Genomic DNA, 13,855 nt, shown 5'->3' on the forward strand with positions numbered 1-13,855 from the left:
ATGTTGAAAATATTAGAATTAAAAGAAATATAATATATAAATATAGATAATTAAAAGAATTTATATTTTGTTTAGGAGAATGTGAAAGGTAGCGACTGTCCGTGAACAATAGAGGCTGGCGACGACCGGTGATGGGCGATGGCTACTGACGATGAGTGACAGCAACCAATACTAAGCAGCAAAGCCAGCTCAAAAAATAGAAGATAGACTTAAAAAGGGTTAGTAGGAGTATTAGGTTAAAAGAAATGTTTATTGAGCTTGGCCCAATTTTTAATAAAACATCAGTTGGGCACCCACTTAATACACAAGAAAGAGAACAAGCAAGGTTTTTCTGCCCATACTTCTTTACATGTGCCGTCTTTTTCCATTTCACACCCACCACCCGTTATGAAAAAAGCGACCGCCATAAGAAAATCGCATCGCCACCGATTTCCACCATGAACAGTACAGAGTTTTAATAACACTGGTCCAGATTGATAATTCAAGATATAAAAATATATGTAAGATTTTTGATTATACAATCCGAACTTAAATTGTAGAATAACAGATAAAGGATATAATTGGTATTTTAAAGATCCGAAAGAAAACATGAAGGTGCAGGAATCAATGACGTTTTATAAGTATGCTGATGACGCAAACCAACTCCTATCGAATTGAAAACTACAATGAATTCCAAACGCACTTGATGCTAGGATTGGTGGTCATCCAAAACAGATACATGACTAACAGCTATACGACGATTTAATGTATTGATAGTTATGGTCAGAATATCCCCGAGTAGCCAGTAAACCAATCAAAATTTGATTGTCACTTTTGGGTCACATGACAATTTACATTCTCTTCTGTATTAAGTTAATGAATACGCAAAATATATATATCTCATAAGAAGCACCATGAACGTAAAGCCAAAGTTTCCAAGAGTCCCTTCTCCTAACAATTAAATAACAAGAAAATAAATAACTAAAAAGTCAACAATCTGGAGGGTTGACCAATATGTGCTCAAGCCTGACTCTAAGTTAGAGAAGTTTCACTTTTTCTTTCTTTTCCTCAAAAAAGGCATACCACTGAAAACTCCAGCGGAGGCTCCACTATTGTTATGAGCATTCTCAGGTTTCAAGATCTCTATGTCAGAATGATCATAACTACTAGTATTTACAAGGTCATTTGGCTCTATACCAAATTTATAAAAGTCTCCTCCACCACCTATCCCATTTTCAGACTTTTCAGTGCCAGAAAATAATATATCTGAACTATTTTTATCACGGTTAGTTTCATCCAAACAATCAGAAAAGTGTGAAAAGTCTTGAGTAGAATCCACTGTGGCAGTATTGACATCGTCAATTGTATCGGGCTTGTCTGTGTCACCATCATCTAAACAGAATCCACCTCCCATTTTAAGGTACTCATCAGAAGAGTCATGATTGCCAGTAGAAGAATCATGATTGCCAGTACTAGGATCATTAGTTTCACCTGCATGCATGAAAAACGGACCTTCTGACTTGAAAGGGTCGGTTGGCGAGTTCTCCCTCGAAGGAAAATTCATTGCACTGAAATCTGTTGGACCATCTTCAGATGCAGCATGAATCTTAGATACATTTTCTTCAGTTGGACCAGTCTGATTACTATGATCAAATACATCATCGGCATCTTCATCTTCAGGATCTTCGACAGAATAGTTGACAGGTTTCCGAGATCGCAATGACTGCAAAGTACACAAATTATAAGTGAAACATTCTTATTCATTTTCATACTTTTTTTTTCTAATGAGACCACATTCAATCATCTTCAAATGTTTTCAACATACTATAGAATTTGTCTCCTTCACTCTGTTTTTTGACAGTGTTAAGATGATGATTCTGTTTTACTTGAGAAATTTCTCATTCCCATTCTCTTAAACGAGACACTAATAATATAAGTAACCAAATTAAGATTACATGCTGACAACTGACAAGTAATAACAGGTTTAAATCAAGTTTATCAGAATGGTGGGTTACTTTTTATTTATTATGATTTGATTTAGCACTGAACATAAGTGTGGATCTATCCTTTTACATTTAGGACTTCATAAAGTTGAGATGACTGCAAGCACCAAAGGGCAGCTGTCTGTTTATTACTTTATTATTAGTGATCAAGAGAATAAAGGAAGGTTGTCAATAAAGAAACGACTTGATCACCGTATACTGTCCTATTTGAATATACTTCTCGACAAGTACTTGTAAGAGAAGAAAATAATGTAAAACAAATTGAGCTTCTAACATAAACTAAAATCAATTTGCAAGCTTAACTTTTGTAGAAGCCCTTTTCATTTAACTTCTCCAAAAGCTAAGGCACATAAGTTGAATATAGCCTATGGAGAGACTCAATGATAATACCGTGTTTTTTTGTCTCCTACATGTACTGGATAAATTTATCCAAACAGAGCTTATACATCTTTCATTTCATAAATCAGAAAAAACAAGATTAAGGGTTTACCTTTCTCACGTGTTTTGGAACCTTATCCACATGCACTCTTGGTCCCTGATCATCAATGTCACTGCTAGCAGATGAGGATTCAAACCTGAGATTCTCCTTGTCCCTTCCTCTTTTTATTCCCATACCTCTATGTCTTCCTCGGCCACTTGTATTCCGAACTAATGCCTTACCATCACACTGTTCTTCTGTCTGTATACTTGGCTGTAAATTCTCCATCTCTGATGTACCAGGTGCTGAAGACGGATCATCATTGACTTTCTTTTTCTTTGACTGTTCCTTGGCAATAGTATCAGTCTTCCTTTTCGTTGACTGTTTTATTGATTTCCTTTGATGTTCAAGACTTTTGTCTGTTCCCCCTGAAATCTTTGATGTGCTATCCTCGGGTTCTCCCCCAATCTTCCTACTCTTGGACAACTCCTCCGCAGAATCATCTATCATATTTGAAGGCAGCTTACCAGTTATTCCTTTTACTGCCTTCTTAATTCTTTTGCTACGGATTTTTGCAAATCTCTCATTAAAACTGTAAAATGCTTCCAATCGCAATTGAGTCTGCATTAAAAGATTAACGTTTTAATAATAATATGAAGATTTGAGAAGACACTAGACAATCAACAATTGAAAAGCTTGCTTATATAGTGATCAAATTAATGTCAACTTTTAGTACAATAAAAATGTCAGTAAAAACTGGGAGGAGATTACTAAAACAAAGTTTCTAACCTCACGTTTATTATACTCCTTTAACACAGGTAATAGCAATTCATCTGCTTTCTGGCCAATCCAGCCAAATTTCTCCCAGCACAATCTGTGGACAGGAAGTAACTCAATTTCCAAGAATATACAAATATATTACCTGGGTTTGATAGAGAAAGATTAAGTAAATTCCAAAAGTGAAAACTCTCAACTAATCCCAACCCCCTAAAGGGCATGGCATTGTATCAGGCAAGGTGGATTTTTCAAATGGAAAAGTCAGCATTTGAGGAACAGAAGCACCAATAGATGAATAGATGAAGAGAAATGAGAGACAGGCCAGTTGATTTAACATAAGTTATAGAAACAAGAACATTTAACATATAAACTCACTTCCGAAGAACAAGATGATCTGGCTTTCCCCATGTGAAAGGCTCGGTTGATTTATCAACTTGTGGAGAACAATAAGCAGATATAACTGTTTCACTTGGAAAAGAAGAAGGGATATGCCAATTCTTGCTAACATTTCTCTATTAAAAGAGAAAAAGAAAGTCACAAACAAAGATGATCTAATAAACGCAAAACTATATTCATTATTTTAACGGAGAGCACCAAAGGCTGTAAATCAATTACATGCTTATTGAAGAAAATTTGCCTTGTTTCTTGAATGTAATCTGGCAACTCATTTTCCTCTAGGGAATGGGGGAGGTTCTGCTCTGATGGAGACTCTTTTACATCACAATTTAAGGAATTTATCTTATCTTTTGCTCCTTTCTTTTTGGTATTTGATCCAGTTTTTGCATCCAACCTTCCAAGGATGGTGGGATCTGGTGACTCAACCCATTTCCGGAATTTCAAGAGGCCCTCTTCCTCAGGGAATGCATTCAAAACCTCAATAGCATTAACGATGCCAATCCCACTACATACATGCAGCAACACAAAATTATCTAGAGAAGTTCATAGATGCAGAATATATATGTGTGTATGTATATATATATATATATATATATATATATATATATATATATATATATACACACACACACACATAATATACATAAATATACAAGGACATCTACTAAATATTTTATTATAAAGAGTAGGACAGAAAAGTCGGATGTAGAAGTATAGTAACATCTTTAGCCAAAAGGGATTGGGTCACTACTAACTAGTCAAGTTCATATATGCAGAAACTTATATATATACAACCTTACTAGAAATAAATACATGGAAGGACATCTACCAAATGTCTTATTTTTAGGAGTTGGATAAAGAAAAGTCAGATATAGATGTATAGCAACATGTCATATCAAATGAGATCGAATAACCTCTAACTAGCCAAAAACATACTCTAGAACAAGGTAAGAATGGTCACACCTTACACCTTCAGTGTAATCACTCCCAAGAAGTAGAGCCATGCGTATTAATTTTTCTCTGGTCAGTCCAAGCTCCTTCTCAATGTCCTGAACCAATCATAAAGAAAGGCATGAAAACAAAATGTTATTACAACTGAAATTTATTTACATCTACAGTATTTAGCAAATCTAGACCTCCATGAAGTATGTCTCTACATATTTTCGGTCATCAAATATATTTTTGTAAACACTGCGTGCCCCAAATAGAAGGACATCTGAATCATCGGTTACAACACCATCAACTAGTTTCTCAAGTTCCAAATATGCACATTGAGCTTCTGCTTCCATTGGAGCAATAATATAAGGCAAGCCAAACATTTGCAGTAGTTCCTACAGAGTGTCAGATGCATCAGAAACATAAGGGATCAACACACTTAATCCATGGAAAATCACTACTGATCAATGGCATTTGTTAATGATAACTGATATATAAAGCCACAGTGTAATTCAAAAAACTTGCAAATGGATTCCTGAGGTGGTAGTAGTAGCAGTAGTAATACAAATAATACTAATAATGATGATGATAGATGAAATAAAAATAACAATTTTGCTATTAATAATTATAAAAAAAATCTTAATATCCATTGTGGGGATACTGACTTCATCCAATTGACACACGAATTGTTATTAGGCTTATTTGATCACCAACTATCAGACTATTATTAGACCATTCATGGATGTTTCAGTTTAGGAAAATTCACATGTAAAATGTCTAATCCTCAACGTAAGTGGAAGTGTTAAAGATTCCACATCATCCAATGATATAGTAAAATAAAAAAATATATAAGTAGGGGTATTAATTGTTTGGGTGCCTTCCAAAATTTCAAAATGAATTTTGAGGCAAGAATTGACATTGAGAACCATAAATGTTTAACTTTCTCTGATAAAAGAATTGATTGTGGGTGACAGATCGGTAAATGTATCTGAACTTAGCCTCTAAAAGTGATTCTAAAATACCATTCATACAACATCAATTCTTTTAACCTCACTTTTAAAATATCCCTCCCAAACACAGATTTTTACAAACCTTTTTCAAAATCAATTCATTTACAATAAATTCAACCAAAATCTACAACAAATTAGTTCCTAAATTGGATGAAAAAAATGAAAATCAAAGTAATACGTTTTATGAAATTTAATAACTAGTCACAATATATATCACATGTATTATAGATCAGATTCAGTTCAGCACCTGACATTCAGTGAATAATTCACTGTTTACTGATTCTGCATTCCGCTCTAGCTTCCTCTGCTCATTCTCCAGGTTAATATATTCTTGACCAAGAATTTGAATTTCTTCCTCCAGGCTAACCTCAGTTGCTAGAGCATGAAAACCCCCTAGGCTATTAACCGTATCACTGCCATGGCTACTGTTCCCTGTGTCAAAGAAATTTCCGTCATTTCCCTTTGAAGCCAAGTTTGGCTCAATAAGGTCTTCTGTTACTCCTTTCAAGGATGACTCCACCAAATGAATAGTGGGTTTGGTAGTGTCAATAGAATTACTAAATGGTTCAGGTTCATTAATATAGTTTTTTTTTCCCTCTTCAGTTGCGCCAACTAGAACAGCCTTGGATGTATTCTTATGATAGAAAGACACTTTATCATTATCATGTTTATCAAATAACTTCTCTGCAACCATCGGGACCTGGTCCTTGGTCATTATATCTGTATCTGAAATCGAATCTTCAGAACAATGGTGACTGTCCCTACTGCATGTTGTGTCAATCAATATCTCAGTTTTATCTGAACTAAAAGTCACAGATGGCTTTGACGGACTTCCATGAAAAGGGAAAGTTTGTGCATTATTTACGGAAACAAAATCATGCTTTTTATCTTCAGTTTCATGTAATTCCTTTTTTTCAGTACCATCTTCCCGACACAAAGTGAGTCCCTCCATTTTATTTTCATTATTCAGGAACCCAGTGTTCTCATTTAAAGCCATTCGGTCAGAATGATCACCGTGTTCAAAATCATGATCCAATTTGTTCTCATAAGTATTTGAATGCACATCAACCAATGACATACATTTGTGTTTTCCATCCCCTGCACTTTCAAGACTTCTCCTTATTGCCTCTTGCAAATTGGACTCCTCCTCCAACTGCCCTCGGGATGCATATTTTCCTGACAGTAAGCTGCTGTTAGCACCATCACAATCTCCTTCCTCCCATTCCACTTCACTTTCATTATTATTATCATCGTCTGCAACAGAAGGCTTCAATTCCACCTTATCATGTTTGTGAAAAACAGTACTCTTACCTTCAACAATTCCTTCTTCCCAATCAGAATGAGAAGGATGCACTGTTGCTGCAGAATCATCAGTGCCAAAGATCGCCACTGGATTTCCTCCTACTAAACTAGAAAATATATCATCCTCACCATTTGCAAACTCATTTTCGTGACCATATTCAAAAGATATATCTATAGAAGCACTCTGGTCTAGCATATTTTGTTCATTCTGCACATTCTCTCCAACTAAGTCAACATTCACCTCTTTTGATTTATCAACAAGCTGGATCCCAGAACTTTCTGATGAACCCTTATTTTCTCCATTTTTCATTGTTCCAATATTTGAAGCCTTGTTCACATGTGCTCTTTCCTGCTCAAACTCCTTCATCAAATCCAAATTTCTTTGTATATCACGGGTCATACGCATCCCCATTGCTCTCAATCTACTTACTCGAAATCGACCTCTCTCGTCAAGATATGTCTGAATATTTTCATCAGAAGGCTCGCCAGGTTCATTGCAAACCAATTCACTTGATTTATTAAAATCATTTCCAGCCACAATGCCATTTGCAAGATTCTGAGAATGATGTGCTCCTTGTGCCTTCTGTTTTGTACTTTTATTTTTCTCTAAGCTGGTGGAGGTAAGTTCACTGCCATATTAAGGAATGCAAAGGCCAAGGGAGTTGTCAATTGAATTTCACAAGATATCATAATACACAGGAAAAGCACCCAACCATTTTTAAGACTATTTTACTAGGACTGACTGACAATTTATTCAACTATGGAAATATATTGAGAATAAGATTACTCACTGTTTATCACCAGTAAAAGATGATGAAAATATATATTCTCTGTTGGCTTCAGATGCAATCCGTGAAGTCTGTACACCCTCTACTCCTCCTCCAGCTGCAGCTTTCTGCACTTCATTTATCTCCCGTCTGAAAGCAACAGTTTTAAGGTAAGCTTGTATTTGTAGCTCAGAGAATTTTGCTGGATCCTGGAAGGAGCCAATTGAATGACATGTTTAGTTCAGTGTGCAATCACAACTAGTACAAAGGCGAAGTAATTCTCATGCCAAAATGAAAATAAAATAATAACAGTATCAATGTCATCAAGAATAATTAGATACACAACTATCCATGTTTTACATTTTAACTATCCATGTCAACTCTAAATAGATACACAACTATCCAAAAGATTTTCAATATTAAAAATATACAAGTTTTACATTTCAACATATCAAAATTACATATGAATTCTTTCCACAAACCTTTTTGACTTTCTGATACTTTTGTCTGTTCTCAGCAATTAAACGCTCCCTCATCTGCAGAATAATTATTCAATCACTCATGACAGAATAAAATGTAAGAGGCACTTGAGCTAAAAAATACTTTTAAGAACTCAACCTGAACAAGAAGGTCCAGCTGCATTGATGGAGGCAATGAGGCTAAAACAAGTGGATCAACTTCACCATGCACAGCTGGCTGAAAAAAAGAATACAAAACCTCACTACGCATAGCTGGCTGAAAAATATAAAACAAATAAACTACTTTTTTATTTTTTATGCATAGATTACACATCAAATCATGCGTTTTAGGTACGGAGTTGGGGAAGCAAGGTGAAGGAAGTGCACAGTTAAGTGTGTTCAGTATTTGTAGGACAGTTATATCATGTAATGTTCGACAGTTACATGTACGTTTCTTAAAAGGGCCATGTAATAGACTTTTAATTGATTTTGTAAAATTAATAGTGCTTGAAGGAGGAGACTCACTGCTGCTGCTTAGGCCTGTGTTAGTGTTATGTGCTACAAATATGGATTAATTCTAGATTCCTTTCAATTAGATCATGCAGATTGTATTTTCAAACTCAAGTCTAATACAAGGATTGATACTAGTGCAATCAGGAATCATTCTCGTTTTCTATTAAGATGACTAAAATGGAAAATGACCAAGAGCTGTCACCTAAACTCTCAGCACAAACTAAACGAACTAACTGAAAGTCATAGATGTCTCAAAATATAGACTGACCAGTATCATCTCTTCATCTTCGTCATAGTCAACATCCTCTTCCTCCAAAGTGGAAGCCCCAACAGAAGTTGATGCATTATTTACTAACTTGTCATTTTCCTCCAGAGCAATAAATGCAGCCAACCTAATCCCCATCAAAACTAACAAATAAGAAATAAAATTATAACACCAAAATTATGACATTATAATGCAGCCTACATTTCGTCAATTGAGTCTTGATTCCCAGTCCTTGATGCAACACTGTCATGTCCGGAGCTACCACCAACCATGCCAGCTTCACTGAGCAGAACCCCTTTACCCTTGCCCCGATAATCGACATCATGTTGTTCATGGTTGTAAACTTCCTTTAGTAACCCTTCTTTTTTCTTTCCTTTTAGCTGATATCAATAAACAATTTTTTTACATCTAAACTAAATGAAACACAATATATCATATGTAGATGAGTTGTCAGTAAGCCCATATTTCATATGATGCCGTAGCACAAATATCATCCAAAATATGAGAAAATATTCTTGAAAGCATTTTATCTGATCCTTTATTTCATGCCAATTAATGTGTTAGTTAGAAGTGGGAGAAAACTTCTTTATCATAACAATAGCAAGACATATTGCCAAATGCATGGCAGAAGGTAATATCATTATATTTAAAATCTGACCTGTGCAAGAATATCGAGTTGCATAGACTGCGGCAAAGCAGCTAATACGGCCATATCAACTTCTGCATTAACTGATGGCTGAGGAGGAAAAAAAAATATAGATACAGCCACAAGAGCTGAGAAATCAACAAATGTACTAGCAATTGACAAATAAAATAAAGAGTAACAAAAAAAAAAAGATGAAATATTTCCTCATTCCCCAACAATGTCTCTATTGTTACACGATTGGAAAAATTCATGGGCTTGATCAAGAAACAAAATTATATACAAAAAAATAATAGAAACAACATATAATGGTATTGGCTACTTGTAACTATTCCATTCTTCTACATTTGCAAATTTACCAGTAGAATCTGTTCTTCTGCACCATGTTCTTCCTCTGAAGGATTAATTACTATATACGGCACTTCTTTTCTGGCATGTTTTCCATTTTCCTCTGCAGCTATAGATGCTGCCAACCTAAATGAACTCAGCCAAACATTATAGATAAAGTATCAGTCAAATTCAAGATCAAATACATTAAGATAATATTTTATGCAAATGTGAAAAATACTTCAGGGCTTTTAGTCCCTTTCATTTATGAAAAAAAAATTAAGGTTGATTACATTTCATCAAGTTCCTCCTGGTTGTAACTTGATGATAGTGTTGCCTGTGAAGAATTTATGTCCTCCTTAGTTGCAAATTTAGCTGCAGCCCTAAACAAATAATTCAAAACAATAAACATAACTCTGATAGAAGACATCTACAATTCACACCAGCATATACAGATTACATTTCATCTAGCTCTTTCACGTGACTTCCTTTTGAATCACTATAAACAAAGTCCTTCTGATTAGATCCATTCTGACCCTTAGTATTACTATTCTTCTGCATCCTCTGGCTCTTGATATCATCAGCCAGTTCCTTCAACCTTAGTGTTTTTAACTGTAAGCGAAGTAGAAAAACAAACGTTAAGATTGCAATACGTAACCAAAATCTCGATAGAATGCACCATATTTAGGTACGAATGTGCGATAACGGTATACCCATTAGCATAATGGTACAACAATTTCTTTGTTTTGCAATATTGTAGAAAAGCAGAGTGGAAAATGATAATCTAAATTAACCACCCTCACATACACAAGGTCCACCAAATCACAAATATTATACCTTCCAACATTAAGGTTTAATGTAATTGAATTCTTTTCACTTTGCAACACATAAATAAGCATAAGTGTCCCTCAAAATTACAGAATTAAAACACGTTGCCACACACCACAATAAACACAACATGCAAGTGAGCAAGAGACGAAGAAAATTAAACTCATTGCACCACCACCATCACATGGAAAATAAAGTAGGAGAATGAGAATTCAATGGATGAAAAGTTTCCGTTCTTCTTCACTCATCGAGGTACAGCAAAGAATGGAAAATCACTTATTAGTTATTACTCGCTTTCTTCCTACATAAATACCCGAGAATTGAATAAATAAACTGCACTCGACTCTAACCCCTCCAATACTCTTCCACTTCAAAGGGAATAGAGCTTTTTCTTTTCATTCTATTGGAACCGAACGGCCAATTTTAAGTCACAAAATAGGGACAAAAAAAGTGATCATAGCTTCATACTTGACAACGAAAAGAAAAAGATCGTACATGATTGAGCAGCAATTTCTCCGCAGTTTTGCGGACTTTAGCTTGGGCATTTTCGCGCTGGCGGCGGCGGGCAATGACGGTGCGGCGCTTGAGGGCAGGGGTCCCGCCGTCGAAGACAAAGACCGGCTTGGTGCGGAGGAACAGAAGCTTGCAAATGCGTCGGAAAAAGCCAAGCAAATGGGCGTTGCGAACCATTTCACCCTTCTCGTCGCGCATCGCTTTCATAAATTGCACCATCCATATGCTCGCATCTGCAATTTAGGGGAAATAAAGAAAAAGGCTTTATTACTTGATGCCGGTGAGAGAGAGAAAGAAAGTGCTAGGGTTTGAGTAGTACCAACGGCGAGGGTTTTCCCGGCGAGGGTTTCGACGGAGACCCGGCGACCGACGGGGGAGAGTAGTTCCCAGAGACCGTGGACTCCCATTGTATTTCTGGTCAGTTACGTTATCGCGCCAAACAGCCAGCCCAAGTAATATCAATATTGTTCGGTATTTAAGTCGGTTTATATTTATGTTTTTTAACACAACAAATATAATCCAAATTTTTATTTAGTTCATTTCCTTGTATTTAATTGATTAAAAATAATTCCTTTAACTCAAATTTAACTTGGTTAATCTTTAAAATTAACTCTCATTTTTTCTCCGTCCTTCCTTTCTCTTCCTTCTCTACCTCTTAATTAAATTCTCTTCTTTCTTTTACCATATCCAATCTATTCTTTTCTTCCTCCACCTTATAACCTCTTCTTCTTTGGTCTCCTCAATGTTCAAAATATTCTCTTTTAGATAATATTTTTTTTATATTTGGAAGAACAATAATAAAAAGATTGCATCTTTAATTGGAAAGATGTTTAAATTGGAGTGACATTTGCGGGGAGAAAAGTTATTATTTTTAGTTTTTGGAGAAGATATAAAAAAAAATGAGAAAAATATAATGAGATAAGTTAATGAATTATAAGAGAAGAGAACTATGAAACCGTCCGGTGTGGAGGTAGATGGAATGGTAGAGAGAAAGGAAGAAGGGATTGAATATAGTGATGAGTGTCCTTTTTTTCACTAAATAAATATAATTGTCTATTTGTCTTAATTAAAATTGTGTGATTGAAATAAAGAATAAAATAAGTGTTTAAAAAAAACTTAAACATATAAAGAGAGGGGAAAGATTATGGGTGAGTTGAGCTTAATTTTTAAAAGTTCAACGGGTTAGGTTTTGTTCCATTTCATTCTTCACTTTATCCAATTTTTTATACTTACATTAAAGTTTAGGTGAGATAAACTGACAATGACTCTTGAATGAGTATTGTTTATGGAAAAATATTTTTTGACAGTTTTAACGATGTCCACATGGCACCACACAATTGGATCAATATTTTTTTAGATAATTTATTATGATTTGGAAAAGAAGAAAAAGGTTTAGCGAAGAGTTTGTCAAAATTTGTTAATAAAAACTTTGTCAAAATATCAAAATCTTGTGTGTATTATCATTTGAGGTAAGACACTAATATTAAAAACAATTTATCATGTCAATAAAATTATGTCTAACATGTAGACAACATATTTAAATGTTACGTTTTTTTAAAGAGGAGGGGTAATGAGACCTGAGTCCAATCGCATAAGGCATTGACACCACTCTCAATCTAAAACCTTAAGACAATGGGTTTATGGATCTTTATTCTTATATAGTACTCCACTTTCTCATTTTTAGCCAATGTGGGACTTAGAATCACACTTGGATTCCTAACAAACTCTCCCTCAATGGTGAGTCCCTTCAACCACATTGGTACACTCCCCCTCCAGCGGAAGCATCCCCAACCATGAGTACTCCTTTTCTCGTACCGTCGTTCATTTTAACGGGACACGTTTACCTGGAACCCTTGCCAGGAAGACTTTCGATACAGGGACCTGCACTCGTCTGAACCATTTTTAACCATCGGCTCTGATACCACTTTTATGGGGAAAACAATAACACAAACAATATACCAGAGAATGCAGCGGATATAATTTCCCCTAACTTGCAAGAATCTATGAGGAGCAATAATCAAAGAGTAGCAATAATAAATCACCAAAAGCACAAATAAAGGCACCAAGATTTTTAACGTGAAAAACCCTTCAAATCAAGGGTAAAAACCACGAGTCGTCCAGACCAAAGAAATAGCTTCACTATGATCAACAAGAGTACAAAAGAGTCTCAATCAATACCACAAATTAGTGCCAACACCCAACCAAATAACAAAGCAACAAAGCTTTCAAATAGAGAAGAACAAGAGAGGAAAACCTCTAAAAATCACTACTGCAGTGCGAAATAAATATCTCCCAACTCAGACCTCGTATCAACGATCCAACCGGTCAGAATGAAGAGCAATGAGTCCCGAACCTGCTGTAAAAATTTCAGCGCGATCAATGGTGAACGAACCCACAGTGCCGAATTTACGGCGACGGCTCTATGAAAAACGTGAACAGAATTTTCCCTCTACCTCTCCCTCTATGTGTTAGGGCTTTCAGTGTGTTCTGATTCTATTGTTCTGCCTCTCTATTTATTTTATAGCCCCTCTCCACTAGGTTAAGTGAGACATGGGCTTCTCAAACTTTGGGCATTTTCTCCACATGGGAAGGGAGCCCAATACCCAACAGTAAAAAATGTGTAGTAACGTTTTTGTAATTAAATGGTCAATATTTATATTTGACATGTCAAACGTAAAAATCCTATTTTATGTTAGGTGCTTGCAGGTCACATGTAAATG

The 13,855-nt window shown here is 35.5% G+C and overlaps 1 protein-coding gene across 2 annotated transcripts; it reads right to left on the reverse strand.

Annotated features, from left to right (window-relative positions):
• Positions 1-818: 818 nt before the first annotated feature.
• On the reverse strand, positions 819-11,594 carry LOC114185891 (DNA repair protein UVH3). 2 transcript variants are annotated; one of them, XM_028073831.1, is made up of 19 exons: positions 11,455-11,594; positions 11,118-11,368; positions 10,255-10,406; positions 10,088-10,177; positions 9,827-9,941; positions 9,483-9,560; positions 9,026-9,204; positions 8,828-8,951; positions 8,207-8,284; positions 8,071-8,124; positions 7,613-7,797; positions 5,767-7,450; positions 4,710-4,904; positions 4,537-4,622; positions 3,793-4,078; positions 3,553-3,689; positions 3,190-3,274; positions 2,473-3,021; positions 819-1,702 (listed from the first exon to the last, which is right to left on the reverse strand). In XM_028073831.1, exons 1-19 carry the CDS (start codon positions 11,540-11,542, stop codon positions 1,028-1,030), a joined length of 5,091 nt encoding a protein of 1,696 aa, XP_027929632.1. In that variant the 5' UTR covers positions 11,543-11,594; the 3' UTR covers positions 819-1,027. The 2 variants fall into 2 exon arrangements, with proteins under 2 accessions (XP_027929632.1, XP_027929634.1); XM_028073833.1 differs by lacking the exons at positions 11,118-11,368; positions 11,455-11,594 and having other exon boundaries at positions 10,088-10,169; positions 10,255-10,378.
• Between the last annotated feature and the right edge of the window lie 2,261 nt (positions 11,595-13,855).

This window comes from Vigna unguiculata, chromosome 5 (assembly GCF_004118075.2).
Source record: "Vigna unguiculata cultivar IT97K-499-35 chromosome 5, ASM411807v1, whole genome shotgun sequence".
NCBI lineage: Eukaryota > Viridiplantae > Streptophyta > Magnoliopsida > Fabales > Fabaceae > Vigna > Vigna unguiculata.

Coding starts and splice junctions, on each gene's coding strand:
- LOC114185891 (XM_028073831.1), bottom strand. CDS start 11,542: ATGGGAGTCCACGGTCTCTGGGAACTACTCTCCCCCGTCGGTCGCCGG. Junction 9,561..9,826: donor CAGAAGAACAGATTCTACTG/GTAAATTTGCAA, acceptor TTTCCTCCTCAG/CCATCAGTTAATGCAGAAGT. Junction 7,451..7,612: donor TCTTTTACTGGTGATAAACA/GTGAGTAATCTT, acceptor TTAATATGGCAG/TGAACTTACCTCCACCAGCT.